Source organism: Phyllostomus discolor, chromosome 9 (genome assembly GCF_004126475.2).
Source record: "Phyllostomus discolor isolate MPI-MPIP mPhyDis1 chromosome 9, mPhyDis1.pri.v3, whole genome shotgun sequence".
Lineage (NCBI taxonomy): Eukaryota > Metazoa > Chordata > Mammalia > Chiroptera > Phyllostomidae > Phyllostomus > Phyllostomus discolor.
In genome coordinates, this window is record NC_040911.2 from 26,783,534 (window position 1) to 26,801,856 (window position 18,323).

Here is an 18,323-nt window from a genome sequence, read left to right on the forward strand (position 1 = left end):
CCACCTGGGAAGTAAGGCAGGGCATGGCGCAGGTGGAGGAAGGCTCCAGACTAGGGGTGGGAGGGTCAGCAACATGGAAAATGGCACAGATGTAAATTCAGATGATCAGTTTGATCCCTGCTGGGCCCTTAGGAGCCGTGGGTGCTCGATAGGTCTGGATCATGGACAATGTGTGGGAAATGGCACTTGCTAGAGCTCAGTGACTTCAGGGGAAATGTCTCTTGTTTTGGATCAATCCAGGTAGACCTCCTGGAGGGGGGTGGGGGCATCTCAGTGGTCCCCGGAACGCTGTCATTTGGTGGGGAGAGGCACAAAGGAAAGCCTGGCTTCTCAGGGTGGCCTGGGAAGGGCATGACTTTGTTCAGCTCAGCATCCCTGGGTGTCCTTGCCACCCCCTGGGGGCCAGGGGCCTGGGCCGGCACCTGCACCTGCACCTACCAGCCGGCACCCCCTATGGGTGAACAGTAGGAATGAATATCTGTAACTAGCACAGTAAGTGTGAAAACCTCACATACCTCAACTTGCTTAATCCCTCAGCAGCCCTAAGAGGGGTGTGTGACTCTCCTCCCCTTTTACAGATTTGACAAGCAGCCTCAGTGACTGTTTGTAAGATGCCACCCGCCTCCCCCAACCCCCCCATCCCCCGCCCCTCCTGCCCATTCGGTGTGCCTCTCATCCCCTTCGGTTGAAGGTTCCTTCTGAGCCACAGTGAAGTTACCAAGAAGGAACAGGTTCTCCCTGGTCAGGCTCACTGTCTGTGGGCCCTGGGACGCCAAGGTCATCTCCAGGGAGAGGAGATGGTCCCTGCATCCAGGAGGTGCCCTGGGAAGTCCCCTAAGACACGCCCGAGGGCTCTGCGAGGCCACCACTCTGGGCCGCAGGCTCTGCCAGCAGCTGAGGAGCAGAGGTGGTGCACGGGGTGCCTGGGGCTCTGGGCTCAGGTCCTGTTCTGCCCACCCCAGAGGCCAAAAGCTCGAAAGCAGGAGAGAAGCCACAGCCCTCAAAGCCATTTATTCCCCACCCTGGTCCCTGGCCTCCGGGCTCTCCCTCGCTCAGTTCCCCCCACACATCCTCCCTCAGCAGCTGGAGGGGAGAGAACAGTAAAAGTCTATTGCAGCAATAAAAGGCATTAACCATCTGAGCACTCGTCCACAGTGCCCCAGCAGCCGTCTATCCTTAAGCAGGAAATATTGTTTAATGCCGATGGTAATGAGCGAATCAAATTTTGGAAATTAAACCGGAATTTGAGCATTAGCGCCAGGGCGCTGGCATTTGGCAAGTCAAGTAGTGCTGCTGCGCCCCGCCCGCTCCTCTCAGGGGCCCGCTCACCCTGTGCCGCCCTCAGGATGCTCCCCGCCCGCCCGAGGCGGGGGTGGGTCCGAGATGGGGGAACCTAAGGTACCACCACCCTGAAGTTTCCCTCAGAGGGCCCGTCCTAAACCTGCAGGGCACCCTGCTTTGTTTTCTGGGCTCTCATTTTCCTTTATTGTTTTAAATCCTAACCCAAGGATGTGTTTATTGATTCTAGAGAGAGAGGAATTTTGATGCGAGAGAGAAACATTGATTGGTTGCCTCCCATGCTCGCCTCAACTGGGGATCAGGGATTGAATCCACTACCTATGTATATGCCCTGGCCAGGGATCCAGCCTACAGCCTTTCGGTGTCTGGGGTGAGGCTCTGGGCAGCTAGCTGAGCCACCCCTGCCAGGGCCAGGGTTCTCTGTGTAAAATGCAAATCCTTGCAGCCAGAGCGCCGTTCTGCCCCACAGCCTGAGTGAGGGAGCGCCGGAATCTTTCTCCTTAGAGAGAGTAGATCCCACTGCCTGTCATAAGCGCCTGTGGCTCCCCGGGTGGTGGCACCCAATGCTATTTAGAGATTGGGAAACTGAATCTCAGAGCTCGATTGAGGTTCCGGGAAAATGAAAGAGTGGATGCCAGAGGAATGAGATACGTGTATGTTGGTGGGAGAGGGAGCTGGCAGAAGGCTGGGAGAGGGAGCTGAAGAAGCAAAGGTGAACTTCTGCAAGAACTCCTCTTGCAAGCTCTGCCACAGGTGGGGGCTGCTGGGGAGCAGGTGGGAAGAGCAGCTGAAGGGGCCCTTCCACCTTTGGAACTGTGTGCTAACGCTGTTGTGGGCCTGGAGGCCCCAGCACCTGTCCCCTGGATACTATAACTCCAGCCTAACTCCTCTGGGAAACCCATGTCCCCTCCCTCTCTGGCCCCTTCTGGCCTGTGGTCCAGAGATTTTGCATGTGACAACCAGGCCTGGCTGTGTTCCATCCTGGGAAGGGGGTGGGAGGCTCTGTGGCAGAGGCTCTGGGGCCAAAGACTGGACTCTCCAGGGATCTGAGAACCATGCACTGCGCCCCCCACACACGTCCATTGAGAGAGTAACTCCTCTCCCACAAAAAGAAAACCCAGAAGGGCCCCTAAGAAACATCTCAGACTCTGTTCAGCCAAGTCCCAGGCACACAGTAAGTGCTCAATAAATGCTGAAGGTTGACCACAGGGCAGACCCAGGAGGGGTGGCAGGTGCTCTGGTCCAGTCCCCCTCAGGTAGCTATAAACACCTTCACCTGACATAACTGGGTATTTTTTTCACCCGTTATTTTATTGTCTTCCCCCATCCACAGCTCCTTCATGAGTGGGGGGGATGGTGGGGGGGTGTAGGCTATGCCCACTCCCCAGCAGTGGTGGCAGGACATCTGGGCACAGGGAGCTCAGTTGCCCTCTGCGTTCAGGCAGGGCCAGGACTAGTGTGTGCCTTCTGTTGCCCAAAGCTCTGGGGCATCACACTCCTGCTCCCCAGAACCCCAGATGTTCCCTCAGCCCTGCAGACACAGGCACTCACATTTTAAAGGAGCAGGAAGGCAGCAGCACGGGGTAATAGGATCAGGGAGTTGAGAGACCCTAGGAGACCAGGCTTAGCCTGAATCCCAGAGGTGCATCCTGGAGCTCCCTTCCTGCCCCAACTTCCTTATTTTTAAAAGGATGCAGCCATTGGTGTTTTCTGGGGTCCTGCCCAACTCTGTCATTCTGTGGCCTCATCCCCCCTGGGGAGGGCACACCAGTACTGGGAGCCACGGTGTGGTGGCACTGCTGGCCTTCATCTTGTTCGGGAACTTGTTTCTTGTGGGCGGCCCGTCTCCCCATCCGTATGTCAGGTCCAGTGAGCAGAATCACCATCCTTGTTACCGCCTTAGACACAAGGCTCGGCACGGTGTCCGCACAGAGAAGGTACTCAGCGAATAGTTGCTGAATGACTGCAACAGCCTGGCAGCCAATGCTTTCCTCGGCCAGCCACTGAGCTCGGCCCCGGGAGTCAGAAACCGAGCACGGTGCAGACTCTAAGCTGGGCTCTGCTGAAGGAGGATATGGGGCTTTAAACCACCCTCCACTTGTTCACCACATGTCTGGGCCCCGAGAGGCCTGAGCAACTCAACCCCCAGGGGGATCTTCAACCCTGGCTCTGAGATCTCTCCTGTCCTCACCTCCCTTCAAGGTGGCCTGCATGGCCCAGTTCCACCGGCACCTGCCTGAACACCTCCTGGGAGAAGCAGCGACACACTCACACCCTCGGCTCAGACAGAGGGCTCATGGGGGAGGGGGGCAGCACCATAGCCTTGCCATCACCCAGGGTCACCTGTCACTCAGGCAGGGGGGCTGTGCTCAGAGACTGCTCAGCCTGTCCCAGGAGGGTGGGGTCTGTGTCCATGTTGGAGGGAGTGGGAACCAGCTGAGGAAACTGAGTCATTCTCTGAGACTCTCACTAGGTTGGCATCAGGTCCAAGACACCAGCCAAATGGTGCCATTGCTCATCTGACACATCTTGGGGACAGCCCCTCAGGAGCATGGCCAGAGGGGGAGGAGGGCACAGGGGGCAGGATGCCCATCTCCTTTGGTCAGCCACACACTGAGTCTGGTCCAACCTGTTACTTCTAGTGCTACCCCCACCCTGTGACAGATGTGGGTCTTTGGACCTCTGTCTCCTTCTCAATTCAGGGCAGGGCAAATACAGAACCCTGAGTAATGGTTGTCACCATTGTCATTACTGCTTGCCAGGCTCCGTCCCTGCAGCATTTCCTAAAAGGCCTGCATCCACCACATGAGGAGGCCCTAATTTTCCTAGTTTTATAGACCTAAAACCGGGGTGGGGAGCCGCTGTACAGCTGGAACGCAGGGCTGCTGGGGTCTGAGCCAGGGCGCCGGGGCCGGGGGAGTGCATCCGCCCTCGGACTCAGAGTCCTTCCAGCGCCTGGTCTGAAAGACAGGGTTTGGCATCACCCACCCAGTGACAAAAGCCAACTGGAAATGAAGAGGGCACAAAATGAATTCATTTGAGGATTCTAGAAACAAACCAATCTGTGCATTGGGTGGGGTCATCGAAGAACACCTGGAAGAAGTGAGGCCAGCGCCCGGTTTCTGGGGTTTCCAGCAGCCTTCTGGAAGGAAGGGCGGCTGTGGTTTCCTTAGGGAAATCCAGCCAGGCAGGGAGAGGGGGAGCCTGGCCCGCTTCACCTAGAAAGGTTTCAAGAAGGAAGGGCTCAGGCCTGGAACTGAGAACTGCACAGTAAAGGGAGATTTCAGGGGAGGGGAAGAGGGAACTGGGAGGCGGGGAACCTAGCGAAAGGGAAGTGGTGGATAGAAAGGCACATGTGGATGAATTTTAATGCAATCAGAAAGCTGTCATAATGATAATAAAGGAATATATTCCGACATCAGGGAAGAAGGCCCCCGCTGCTGTCCCAGCATGTAAATGAGGCTCGGGCTAGGGGGGACCTTCTCTTCCCCTCAGTCTTCCTTCCCCTGAGGAACAATTTGTAAGCTGGAGGGCCTGGTATTAGCAGGGGGTGGTTTTCACTTTTTTGTCTTTCTGAATGGGAGCCTTTAAAAGGCACTGGGGGTGGAGTTTGGGGGAGGGGAGCCCTGTTTTGGGCCTGGGGAGGAGTTTGAACTACTCTGCTAAAGGCTTTAAAAGCTCCCAGTCCACTTCACGTCAAGTGTTGTTGTTGTTTCTGGGAGTTAAACAAGCCCTCCCACCTTCTCTCCTCCATCTCCGCTCTCTTCTTCTGCTGGTCTCTTTGCTCTTTCTGTTTCAAATTCTTTTCACTCTGCCCATCTTCACCATCTCCCCTGCCTCTGTGCTCCTAACTCTGTCTCCTGCCTCCCTCCTCAGCTTCACCCCGTTCCACAGTCTCTCTTGTGGTTTCCCAGTCTGTGCTCCCTCAGCCCAGAGCCTGGGGTTGGTGAGCCCTGGCGAGAAAGCAGGGGTGTGTCCAGCCCAGCCACGGTCTGGCTAGCCTGGTTGAGCAGCACAGGCTGGGGCAGGCGGCAGGGGCAGGGGCAGGCCTCCAGGCCCAGAGCTTGCCCGACGCCCACTAGTGGTGGAAGTCCAAGCTGGTGTGCCCTGACCCAGAACTGGTAGCAGGAACTGGCAACGATGCCCTGCAGGGTATGGGAGGAGTCGGCACCCAGGGCCGCCTCATCACTGCTAACCTGCCCAGTGCAGGGTGCTCTGGTGAGGGGCACCAGCAGAGCAGCAGTTAGGGCTTCCTGAAGAGGAAGGCTCTGGGGTGGCTTCTGAAGGAGTGCAGGGGCCCGGAGCTTTCCTCTGCTTTGCTCCAGACACCAGGACAGCCCCTCAGTCCTATGTGAACTCTCCTGGCAGTGTGGGCTAGGGGGACTCTCTGGGGCAGGAGGTACCACCAGCCTTGAATACAGAGGGACATGTCCCCAGGGTGGCCCCTGCCTTCAGAGTAAACCATAAACACATGACTGGTCGAAGCTTGAGGTGGGGGGTGCATTTCTGCAGCCTTAGCTGTGTGCACCTGTGTGTGCCAGTCCTTCAGTCGGCACACATCTAGTGAGCGCCTGCTGTATGCTGTCACCACAGGGCCCTCTTCCAGTGGCTGTGGCTGCGTAACGACTTAGCCCCGAAGTGAGGGGTGTAGTACAATCCTTATTATGCTCTCGGATTCCACGAGTCAGGAATTCAGACAGGGCATAGCATGGAAGGCCTGTCTCTGCTCAGGACCTCAGTTGGAAAAACTCAAAGGCTGGGGGCTGGCATTATCTGAGGACTCATTCATGTCCGTGCCTGGTGGTTGATGTTGGCTGTCAGCTGGGGGCCTGGGTCCCTTGCTTCATGCACTGACAGTGCGGGCCCCTCAGGTGTTCTTCACAACGTAGTGTCTGGCTTCTACAGGGCAAGCCTCCCTAAAAGAGAGAACTGAGTGGAAGCTGATCCCTTTTATGATCTGGACTTGGAAGTCAGCTGGCATCACTTCAGCTCCTCTTGATTGGTTAGAGCAGTCAGAAGCCCCACCCAGATTCAAGGGAAGGGAATGTAGACCCCACCTCTCAGCAAGAGGCATGAAGTCACATTGACATAAGAGCCTGTGAGGTGGGAGATCTTTTTGAAGCCACAGTTGATACAGATCCACACAACTCAGTGTCATCTCTTTCAGCCTAAGCACATAGCTGAGTTACGTCAATAAGCCCCTTGGTACTCAACGCAAGTGTAGGGGAGCTGTGGAGGAAGCCCATTCCTCAGAAACAGGCTGTCCAAAAGTGCCCAAGGCTGAATTTTGCAGCATGAACAGATAGGAAGGCTCGGACCAAGGAGGGAAAAACATGTGAGGTAGAAGGGAGATGTGTCCCTAAGAATGGCACAGAGCACTCACTCATTCCATCGCTCTGTCCCAAGGGCCTACTGTGTGCAGGGTACTGCTGCCCCAGTAGAGGCCTGTTCTCTTCCCCAGGAGGATAATGGGGTGGGGGAGGGGGGTCAGTGGCAGGGAGCTAGGCAGAAACCAACTATACAGGCAACACAGTAAATAATTGTCCTTTGAAATTCAGACCATGAGAGTGAGGGGCTGAGACAGAATAAAGGGGAGGTGGAAGGAGGGGCCTTGATGAGGAAGCAATATTTAAACTGAGAGCTGGGAGAGGAAGAGAAGGCATCAGCCTGGTGATGTGGAGGGTGTTTCGGGCAGAGGGGACAGCACAGGCAAAGGCCCCGTGGCAGACTTGTTTGTTGTGAGTTAATTCTGGCCTCTGTGACGGAAGGTGAAGAAAGAAGACAGTTTGTGTCTAAGAGGAGGGAAGAAGGGATGGAAGAGTTGCGTGAATGACCCCTGTGCTGTATTTGAGTGGCCAGACTAATGGCCTCGCTCCCTCACTTTGTGGCCTGCCCTTTAGGCAGGAGGGGGCAGAGTCGCTGCAATCCAGCTCCCTCCCTACGCCAACCCCTCCTCCTGCATCTTCCCTTCTGGTTCCGCCCACCCTCTCCCCCTAGCCCCATCACGCAATCGTCCCTGCCCAGCTAGCTGTGACCAACCCCATCCCGCCCCCTCCCTGCTACCCCTCTCCCGCTCTGGGTCTGAGCCCTCGCCCGCGCTTCTGCCCAGCTTCTCCCCCTCTCCCGAAACCCTTCTCCCCCTCCGGGCAGGCCCAGCCCTGTTCCCCCGGGCCCGCCCCCATGCCGCCCGGCCCCTGGCCCGGGTAAGCATCTCCTAATTTTGTTCCAGAAGATAGAAAACTCTTTGTGGGCATGCTCAACAAGCAGCAGTCTGAGGACGACGTGCGCCGCCTCTTCGAGGCCTTCGGGAACATTGAAGAGTGCACCATCCTGCGCGGGCCGGACGGCAACAGCAAGGGTGAGCCGGGGGGCCGGGCTGGTCGGGGCGGGGCCGGTCGGGGCGGGGCCACCGGCCCACGCCCACTGGAGGGCGGAGTTCTGAGCCACCGGGAGCTGGTGGGACTGGCAAGCCTGGGAAGGATGCTCGGAACCGTAGAGGTGGGACGAGGTCTTTCTCTTTTGTGTGCATTTCATAGTCTCTTTCTTTTTCTCTCGGTCTTTATATCACACCCATTCTGCTGTCTTCTTGGATGCGCGCTGTCCCCTGGACCCCTCCCATGCCCCGCCTGTCAGTCCTCGTGTTTCTGGGGCCTTCTCTGGGCCCTGGCTCAGCCTTTCCTGTCCCCCACAGGGTGCGCCTTTGTGAAGTACTCTTCCCACGCTGAGGCGCAAGCTGCCATCAACGCGCTGCATGGCAGCCAGACCATGCCGGTGAGTGTGGCCACCCCTGGGCAGAGGAAGGGCGACACCCCTGCCCAACCCAGAACGAGCACCGCAGGGCCCCTGCGCACCCTTGCACTCAGTCCATACAGGGCGAAACATTTGCCGTGCTCACTGCCTCCCTATGAGATAGGAAGGCATTACCACTATCCCCACGTCCCAGACAAGAACACTGAGGCCCAGAGGTCTAAGGAACTGGCCCACAGTCTCCCAGAGAGACAAGGCCCCCAGTTGTGTTAAGACCCCAAGACTCCTGGACATGTACCTGTGCTCATTCACCCCCCAGCCCACAGTAGCGCCTCGTGGAGAGGAGAGGGAGGGCCTAGGTCAGGGGCATGGACAGCTGGACAGCTGGGAGCAAGCAGCTAGGGCAGGTGGGCCTCACGTGCAGTCCCGGCTGCAGGGAGCCTCATCCAGTCTGGTGGTCAAGTTCGCCGACACTGACAAGGAGCGCACGATGCGGCGAATGCAGCAGATGGCTGGCCAGATGGGCATGTTCAACCCCATGGCCATCCCGTTCGGGGCCTACGGCGCCTACGCACAGGCAGTAAGTGGGGGCGCAGAGGGGGGAGGGGAGGTTGCAAAACGGTTCTCCAGCTAACTCTGCTCAGAGCCCCAGAGCTGGGGCACCTAACTTTGCTGAGGGGAGCCCTGTTCCTGGTCAAAAAATACTGCTCCAGCTTGGGGAGTGAGGAGTGGTCGGGAATGAATCCAGACATACAGGGGGATGAGAGAAGTCTGGTTCAGTCCAGGGGGACTGCCAGAAAGAGGTGGTAGGTTCTTAAGGGGAGGAGATGGAGAGAAGGCCTCTAGGCAGGGCAGCAAGCTCCCCTGCTAGTCAAATTCTAGAAAGCACCAAATGGAAGGGGCGAGAGAGAGTCAGGTATTTGGTTGTCACTACCCCACCCCTACTCAGGGAAGGGTGTGCTTAGGCCTCAGGTCACTCCTGGCAGGGGTCTGTCAGGGTCCCCAAAGCCCATCACACCAATATTTCCGCTGCAGTCCCCACCAAGCCCCAGGCCCACCAACTTCTGTCTTCCACCTTGGGCCTCCTCTGCCAGCAACTCCCCCAAGCTGCCCCCCAGGCTCGTAGCCACAACTCCCACATGGGTGACACTGAGGCAGTCCAGGTTCAGGTTCTAATGACACAAGCTTCCCTCCTCACTCATCAGCAGTGTTGGCATTTGGCCAGTTGTACCAACCTCCCCAGTCTCCACTCACCTCTGTGAGAACGTCTGGACAGAAATCCACTCCAAGTTAATTCTACAAAGCCTCATCCAGCATGTTTCTAGAGCTTTGGGTGCCACATCTCCGTGAATGACAGGCCCCCACAGGGCTGAACAACACCCATGGGGCAGTCCCTTCCCCTACCCTTTACAACAAGTTTAGAGTCTACAAGGCTTTACCATTACTTTTGAATAGACACCTCTTAGGGAGTGGTTTCTAATAGCCATTGAGAACTAGAGCAGGAATAGGGGAGGCATCAGGGTTCTCTGGGGTGGGGTGGGGTTCAGGGCCTAGGAATTTTGTGTCTAGGAGCTGAGACCCCTGGTGGGGAGGGCTGCCCCCCTCTGGAAGCGCATGATATTTTTTGCACTCCCTCTGCCCCAGCTGATGCAGCAGCAGGCGGCACTAATGGCATCAGTCGCACAGGGTGGCTACCTGAACCCCATGGCTGCCTTCGCCGCCGCCCAGATGCAGCAGATGGCGGCCCTCAACATGAACGGCTTGGCAGCCGCACCCATGACCCCAACCTCAGGTGAGCCGGCAGCTACCACCACAGGGCCATCCTGTGGCAAACAGTCCATGGCATCTGGGCCCGAGCAGGCCTCATCCTCTGGTAGTTTGTCTTGAAAATGTTCTAATCCCTGGGACCCAAGGGAAGATAGGCTGTGGACTTCATGGAGTCCATGGTGTGATTTCAGGGTGGTAGGAATTTCACTCAAGTTGTTTTGGGAAGAAACTGGCATGAACACATCCCCCTTTGAGGGTCGTAGGGGAGAGGAGCCCTGCCCATGCTGTGGCCTTGTTTGGTCCTTGGCCCAAGCACAGAAGGAGCTGATTTTTAAATTTCTGTTTAACCCCACAGAGGCTCACTGTCTTCTCCTGAGAGAACTACACAACATGCAGGAGAGAGCCACAGAGTTATTATAAGACAGGGGGTTGCAGACAGCCCAGCTCACAAAGTGTGTTTTTAATTGAATCTTGGTTATTATCCGGATCAGTGATTCTCAACTGGGGCAATACTCTTATGTCCCTCCCCTAACCTGGGGATATCTGGCAATGTCTTGAGACCTTTTTGGTTGTCACAACTTGGGGAAGGGGGTGACACTCTATCCTAGTAGGAAGAGGCCAGAGATGCTGCTATATATCCAAAAATGCAGAGGACCGCCCCACAACAAGCAAATGTCTGACCACAAATGTCAACAGTGTCCAAGTTGAGAAAACTCTGGGTAGTCCCAAGGCTGGCCCAACAGCCCAAGCTTTCATTCACCAGGCTTCCTTGGCTCTCCACACTCAAGTCATAGCAGCAGCCTTCCTTACACCCAGGAGCTATTCTTTTCCCAGATAAAATCCACAAAAGTCTGAGCCATCTCTGTGCCCAACTTGAGCACTACCCCTACTTAGGGACACTCCTGAGCCCAGGCCAGGCTCAGGTCCTCATCCACAGAGAGACCCTCATTCCCACATGAAGAGGAAAGCCCTTCCCAGCTTTGAGCCCTCAGTACAACCACTGTGCCAGCCACATCCTGGGTTGCACCCACTTGGCACAGAGAGGGCACAGCGTACTATCATCTGACCCCAGCTTTACCCTTGCCATAGTGAGCCTCACCATTATTTCAACTGGAGGAGGCCAAGGTGGCAACTGTGTGTGAACAGGCCTGAGTCAGGACTCTGCAAAGTCCTCTCTCCCTCACTGCAGGGGAACTCTAGAATTAAGACCTCCTCCATCCGAGTAGCAAAACTCCTTCCTGGGGAGGCAGATGAGCCCCTCAGTGACCCAGACAAGAGCGCAGAGCCAGCAACTTAGAAGCCCGGTGGTGGTTAAACAAGGACCAGCCCATCCTGACTTAACTAGGGTGAGCAAGACAACTGAAAAAGATTGAAGGAAGAACAAGTATGATGAAAGTCAAGGGCACTGAGAATAGTCTATGTGCTGCAGTTCCAAGGTTGATTGGTCAGTGGTCAGGGAAATCTTTTGGGGGGAGGTGGGATTTGGACTCTGCCTTGAAGGATGAATACAGTTGGGATGAGTGGAACACTCCAGGCATGGAGATAATCCAAGGTGTAATTCACAGATAGGATTGAGTTGGTGTGTGAGTTCCAAGTCTGTGCCCAGGACCTTGAAGACAGGAGATGGAGCTCCATGGGTTGGCCTCCCTCATCTTTGTTCTGCTTGCCTTCCCTCCTCCTCTACCCCTCTCCATCTCTGAAACCAGGTGGCAGCACCCCTCCGGGCATCACTGCACCAGCTGTGCCTAGCATCCCGTCCCCCATTGGGGTGAATGGCTTCACTGGCCTCCCCCCACAGGCCAATGGGCAGCCTGCTGCAGAAGCTGTGTTTGCCAATGGCATCCACCCCTATCCAGGTAAGCACATCTAGCAGCCCTTTCTTACCCATGCATCACACTCCTCATCCATTTTGTCCCTGCCCTTGCTGTTATAACAGGGAATGTGTGGCTCCTGCCCTCCATCTGCTCCTTGGTGGAACCCCAAAGCTGATCAGGGAGAACAGCCTCCTGCCTTCCCTCAGGGAACCTCTGGTGGGAGATACTAAATTCCCATCTTTTGGAAGTATCAGTCCCAGAGGTGAGAAGGAACTGCATTCCTGGGGCTCCTACAGGGTAAAAACAAAAAGAGAGAGAGAGAGAAAGAGTAGGTATAATTGTACAACCAGGTACAGGCTAGTAACTGCCAATTAATTGAGAGTGAATTTGACCTATAAAAAGTAAGGGGATAGAAGCTAAAAGAATAATTACATTTAGTATTAAGTAAGAAAAGAGTCTTTTGGGAAGGAAGGGCAGATATATAGATTGACATTATGGCTAGTACATACCTGTTCGGTTCCTTTGTGCATGCAAAACCCTGGTCAGCACTTCGGACAGAGGATCAGAACCTCGGACAGCTCCCAGGTCCTGCTTCAGTGAATTCTGGTACACAGAACATCCAGGAGACCCGTTTCTGATTAACTTCGTTTCTCTCAAACTTAGCACTTCTTCCATGGTGGGACTGTCCAATTGACTTGAAGCAGCTCCTGTCTCTGGTCTTGAGGATGGACAGGGATGGAGAGCTGGACCCGAAGCCCTAGAGTAGACTAAAAAGAGGCAGTGTGTCAGAGATGTGAAGAGTGCTGTCCTTCCTAGAGGGCAGGTGTCAAGGTTACAGAGTCCCGATACGTACAAGTGCCCAATCTGTGCTGGATGAAAGGGGGCCCAGAAGGAGGGCAGGATGTAAGCATATCAACTGGGAGGTCAATGTCCAATCAGGAGCACAACAGACATCGACAGAATGTTGAAACAATAAGCAGAATGGAGTGTGATCAAGAGTGAATGTTCTCCAATATGAGGTGCTAAAGGATTCAAATAAAGGGAGAGTTTTGTAGGCTGAAGAATCCCAACGGAGCTGTCCTGACAGGAGGCTCAGGTTGGACTTTAACAATGGGAAGGCGTTGGAGAGGAGAGGACAGACAAGGAGTGCACTTCATGCAGCAGCTATCCTGGAGGCCCAGCGGGAAGACGGTGCCTGCCCGCAGGGGCCAGGGATGGTGAGGTTAGCCTAACTAGGGCAGAAGAGTTCAGCCTCGAGTGGATTGGCAGTGGGGGGCAGAGTAATACTTCCCACTCTGGTTGCCCATCAGAACCCACTGTGTGGCTTTGTAAAACCACAGAAGCTCAGAGACTGTGGTTTCAGTGTCTGGAGTGAGGCCCAGACATTCAGAGAATATAAAAGTTCCAGCAGCAGCAGCAGCAGCAGCAGCAGCAGAGTACAAGGTTACTCTGCTAGAGAAAAACAGGGGAGAATGTCCTGACTTTGAACTTGGAGTTGTCCTTAGTCTTGTCCTAGTGCTTGCCCCTCAATTCACCTCTCAGTGCATAGAGAAGAGGCCAGGAAAGCCTAGAGAGAGAAGCAGCAGGGCCCAGAGGGTCTGGAGTGTTGTTTCAGGATGAAGACTCCAGGCTGGCAAGGGAGGCAGGGCGGGGGCTTGACAAGCTGGAGGTGGGAGAGAGCCCACCACTCTCAGGTTCCTGGGCTCCTCCTGCCTCAGGCTCATGGGCTGGGAGATACAGTCCCCAGCACATCTGGGTGGTTTCACTCCCCCCTCCTCCATGCCCACAGGCCCATCTGGAGCTGTGGATTTTGACGAACCTGTTTGCTCCCCACCCCCACCAGCATCTGTGAGCTATTTCCCTTGTGGAATTTGGAAATGTTTCTCTCCCCTATTTGTAACAATCTGCCACATCACATAAACAATTCCCTGCCAGAGCAGTAGGGAGGGATGGAGGGAAGGAAAGGAGAAAAGTAGTGCATTAAAAAAATTAATTTACCATCTTTAAATGCGGAGTTTGAAGCTGCTGTAATGAGCGAGATCCTTCAAAACGTTCACTCTTTGGCAGTTACTAATGAGGTCATTACGCAGAGAAGCAGAGAGGGGTCTCAGAAATGCTTTTCTCCACTTCCAAGCCCCAGGTGCCTCCTCTTTTCTCCATTCTTGCTCATCAAGATCATGTTGGAAACACACAATACGGCCTTTACTGCCATGTAACACCCTTGAAAGGGTGGTTTTTTACATGCTAAAGACCGTTCATTCTTTCCTATGTCACAGTATTTACTCAGCACTTGCTATGATCCTGGCACTGTGTGGCGGTTGGGGGGAGGTGACTGTCATGTAAGTTGTGTAGGTTTTATTTTACACGGACACCAAACTATGTGCCCAGAGACAGAGACACCCTTTCCCAGTTTGCATAAAGGCACGATGTGGTGGAGCAGCTGGGGAGACCAAGGGGACAGACTGGATGAGGGTTTCCCTCCAGAGAGCTGAGGCTGGTGGAGGGTCAGGAGAGAGAGCAGCAGGAGGAAGGACAGGACACCCCTCCAAGCCCCCGTACCATGTCCTCAGCCCTGAGAGCTCCTGGTCCCCCTCGCCACCACCATGGGGGAAAGAGAAGGACAGGGATAGGACGGTGGCCCATCTTCAGCCTCCCTCTCGAGCAGTGCCCCGGCCCAGCTCCCCTGCGGCAGCCCACCCTGCCTGTAAGGATCTCTGCCCCAGGATTTCCCTCGGCCCCCTGGAGGCCCAGGAGCTGTGGTTCTAGTGGACTGTTGCTGAGGTTCAGAAACAACAGCTCAGAAAGGAATTTTGGGAATTCTTGGTCTACAAGGCCCCTAAGGCTGGCACTGCCAGTTAGCTTGGCTGGCCTAGGTCACCGGGCAGATAAGCTCAGATGGTTTTCTTGCTCCCTCCCTGTGTTATCCAGTTTGCTCTAAATATACTGTGGCTAGATCTGTGCCCGCTCACCTCCCTGAGCCTCCCAGGTCAGCCCACTCCCACAAGCCGTGGTCACCAAAGGCAGTGCCCATCTTGGCCCATGCACCAGGCTTTTGCCTGAGCTTCTGAAGACACAGCAGAAACCAAGACTTTCCCCAATCCAACTGGCCCCAGTTTCTTGCCAAAGTTTCAGTACAGGGTCCTCTTCTTGCACAGGGCAGTAGGCATCCAAGAGTTTCAAATTCTGGTCGGAGGAAGGCCCTTGGTGTGCTGGTTCTTCAGGGGCTGTGGGCACTCCGCCTCTCTTAGCCCATGGGATCTCACCTGTGTGGCCAGTCCTAGGAATGGAAGCCCCTATGCCCTGTGCAAACTCCCTCTGTCTGAGCAGGCATGGTGGCTCAGGAGGACAGAGTGGCAGGGAGAGGCCTCCTGTGCCCTTTCTCTTACCCAGCTGTGTTCTGCCCCAGCTATGCTGGGGATAGTGAGGACCAGACCACCCTCCTGACGGCTTCTGGCCCCCTTGCCCACTTTTCCATAGCACTTCTCTGGGGCCAAGTCCCTCATGTGTCCCCACGAAGCCCCTGCTGGCCGAGGTTCCTCCAGCATCTCCTTCCCAGCTCTTCCCAGCCTTCCGCATGAAGCATCCATATCACCCTCCTGCAGCCTGCATGCCTCAGGCAGGGTGGGCAACCCTCACCCTACTAAGGGCCCTGGACTGGGGAACGGGGCACCCCAACAGGGTCCAGGCACTCGGGGTTCCTTTCTGATGATCTGCCCCAGGGCAGATACCACTGTGGCTGGGAAGGGCAATAAAGCCACAGTGTTTTCTCCACGTGGGTGGTTGGGGAGGGGCTGGTTTGGGTGGGCATCACTGACATCTGCCCCCTTGGCTCCCCTGCAGCGCAGAGCCCCACCGCCGCGGACCCCCTGCAGCAGGCCTACGCCGGAGTGCAGCAGTATGCAGGTCGTTAGTACCCGCGCATCCCCGTGGCTCTCCCCCAGCTTGGCCATCTCCCCATGCCTGCCTGGGCACCAGGGCAACCTCCCCACCCCAGGCTGGGGCCCAGCACTGTGGGTGGGGGGCAGCAGGGGGAAGGAGGTAGTGGGGAGCTTCGCTGAAAGGAGGGAGGGCTCTGCTCCCAGAGACCCCTACTCCAGGTTGCCTTCCCCTCTGCAGGCCCCCTAGCAGTCGGGCAGAATTTCCCATGGGTGCCCTTGCAGTGGTGGGCGGTCAGAACTTCAGGCAAGTTGGTGAGCCAGGCTGAAGCATTGACCTTGCCACACAGTTACTCATCTCTGAGGCTAGATGTCTCTTCCTGTGGGGTTGCCAAGCCCATTTGTCCAGGAGCACGAAACCACAGAGCAGCACTGGGGGCGGGGCTGGGGCTGCGGTGCCGCCCACCGCAGTCCACAGTCACTGGCCCTGGGAGCTTAGATGCCTGGGTTCAAAGCAAGGAGCGACCCTGGAAGGGAAGCAGTTCCAACCTTTTACCTCCCCGCACCCCTTCCCCAGGATACGCAGGTAGCAGGAGTTGGAGTGAGCAAGGATGACAGGGAACGAGGGAGGGTAGGCAGCCAGAGGCAGAAAAAAGGAGGGGTAACAAGAGGCAGCCCTAGGTCCAGTAGGTGGCCTTGGGTCACTGAATGGGAAGCCACTGTAGGAAGCCCAAGGCAAGCTGTCAGTCATGGTCCTCTCACTCCTACCCCTGGGCTGGGCAACACACACACACACACACACACACCCCAAACACACCCATACACACAAACACACTGATCTTCGCTGTGCTGTTTCACCCTTTCTCCTAAAAGCTGGCTTTACCTTAAGTGGCTGAGCTGAAATGCACTTTTTGGCTGGTCTGCTTTTACTGCTCAACACTGAAATTTCTCTTTCTTCCTGCCTCTCACCCTGTCTTTCTCTGTGTCACTGTCACCGTGTCTTGCTCTCGCCTCTCCTCTTTGGCTCTCCAGCAGCCGCCTACCCTGCTGCCTATGGTCAGATAAGCCAGGCCTTTCCTCAACCACCTCCAATGATCCCCCAGCAACAGAGAGAAGGTGAGTTTGCAAGCGGGCTCCCAGGCCCCTCCCTGCCCCTTTCTCTTCCCAAAGAGGCTCTCTTGGGCCTTTGGCTGGGTGCTCTGTTGGAAGGACAGCTGTGTTTGTGTGTCATGTTGAGCATGAGGGAAGAGGGCAGGGTTATGTGATGCGGCGCTCTCCAATCCAAGCTGCGGGGGCGGGGGGGGGGGGGCAGGCTTCTGGTGGGCAGCTCTGCAAACCCCGGTGGTGGGAGGGTCCAAGAATCCCCTCTGCCCCAGGGGAAAGTGGGGGTAGTAATAATGCTCATAGGGAGGCCAGTTCCTCATGGACCAAGGTTGCACCCTCTGGGGGACTGGGAGAGCCAGTCAGAGCTCCCAGGGCAGGTGGGAGTCCGTGAGCAGGTAGGGGATGGGGGTGCCCCAGTGCAGGCCTAGTCTCAGAGGAGACGCTAGAAAGGCAGACCCAGAAGCCCTGGTGTGAACAGGGTGGGCCAGGCAAGGCCACTGGGCCCAGGGAGGCTGGGGCTCATGAAGACCCCCAGTGTCCTCTCATTCCAGAGCTTAGAGACCAATAGGGGCTGGGTGAACTGGCCCACTCTTGGGGATTCCATGGGCTTGCGAGAGGTAGCTGGGCAGGAACACTAGTAAGGTCCTGTCCTCCCCACCCTCATGAAAAGCCACATCTGCCCCAGCAGCCTACATGGCCAGGGTGTTCCACTGGTCTCCAAATGGCTGGCACGGAGCCCTTGCAGCAGACCATCCCAGGGCTGTGGGCTATAGGTTAGTCCTGGGAAGGACCCTGGGGATCTGCTGGTCCAAAGCCCTTTGGTTGGACGGCCCTGACCAGGCCCCAGAGCCTGAACCACAGAGAGCTTAGTCTCAGAAGCAAATTCATCTGGTCTGACTTCCAGCTCAGCCAGCCTCTCCCCTCTCAGCCTTGTTGTCCTCCATAGTGAAGCCCCCAACCCGCACCTGAATGACACGGGGGCCATCATCGGTGAAGTGGGTGTGGAGGGTGGTCCATCAGCCCTGCCTCTCCCATGGGGTCCCCTCGCTGGGCTGCAGCCCTGAAGTCTGCCTGCCCCTGCCCTCCTCCTACCCACTCCAAGTCAGATCAGAACCCCAAGGGGTGGGGTCCAGCAGTCTCAGCGCTTCCTGCCCAGACCCAGACCCAGAACAGAGAGCTGTGCCCACAGGTGCTACTGCCTTTGTCACTGCACTGCCACCCTGTGGTCAGCACCCTGCATCTCTCTGGTCTGTGGGCTCAGAGGTCTCCAAAGCCCATCCTCCCCCCCCCGCCCCACCACATACAGCTGCAGGTTGGTATTGCTCTGACCAACACACACGACAGCCCCTGCCACTGACCTAATAAAACTCAGGCCCTCCATCTGTCCCCTGCTCTGCCCTGCCCCCCCCCCACCTCACACTGTGCACCACCCTCCATGTCTAGCTCTGAACTCCTTCTCATACCTTCTCTGTATCTGAGCAGCTTCAGTTCCCCACTGTCATGCCTTGTTCCTTACACCAGACCCCTGTGGTTGTTCACCACTGCAGCCTCTCCTCTGGGGAAGGGATGTACCACTATAGTCCCCATTCTCCCTGAATGTGATACACAGGATGAGCAACCCTGGGGAGCAGGGCAGGGGGAGGGGTGAGACGTGAGCCCACGTACCTACAGAGCCATGCTACATATGAGGATAAGTTCATGGCACTGGAGGCAGGGG

General features: G+C 56.3%; 1 protein-coding gene across 50 annotated transcripts in view; it reads left to right on the forward strand.

The window, feature by feature from the left end:
• CELF4 (CUGBP Elav-like family member 4) overlaps positions 1 to 18,323 on the forward strand; it is a 296,661-nt gene that overhangs the window by 259,633 nt on the left and 18,705 nt on the right. For 10 of the 50 annotated variants that reach the window (XM_028523835.2, XM_028523829.2, XM_036009102.1 and 7 more), the window contains exons 4-10: positions 7,529 to 7,657; positions 7,991 to 8,070; positions 8,483 to 8,626; positions 9,691 to 9,838; positions 11,520 to 11,669; positions 15,468 to 15,533; positions 16,535 to 16,618. In XM_028523835.2, the coding sequence (XP_028379636.1) occupies positions 7,529 to 7,657; positions 7,991 to 8,070; positions 8,483 to 8,626; positions 9,691 to 9,838; positions 11,520 to 11,669; positions 15,468 to 15,533; positions 16,535 to 16,618 (801 nt within the window). The remainder of the gene's footprint in view (positions 1 to 7,528; positions 7,658 to 7,990; positions 8,071 to 8,482; positions 8,627 to 9,690; positions 9,839 to 11,519; positions 11,670 to 15,467; positions 15,534 to 16,534; positions 16,619 to 18,323) is intronic. The other 40 variants (XM_028523830.2, XM_028523836.2, XM_028523812.2 and 37 more) reach the window with 8 other exon arrangements.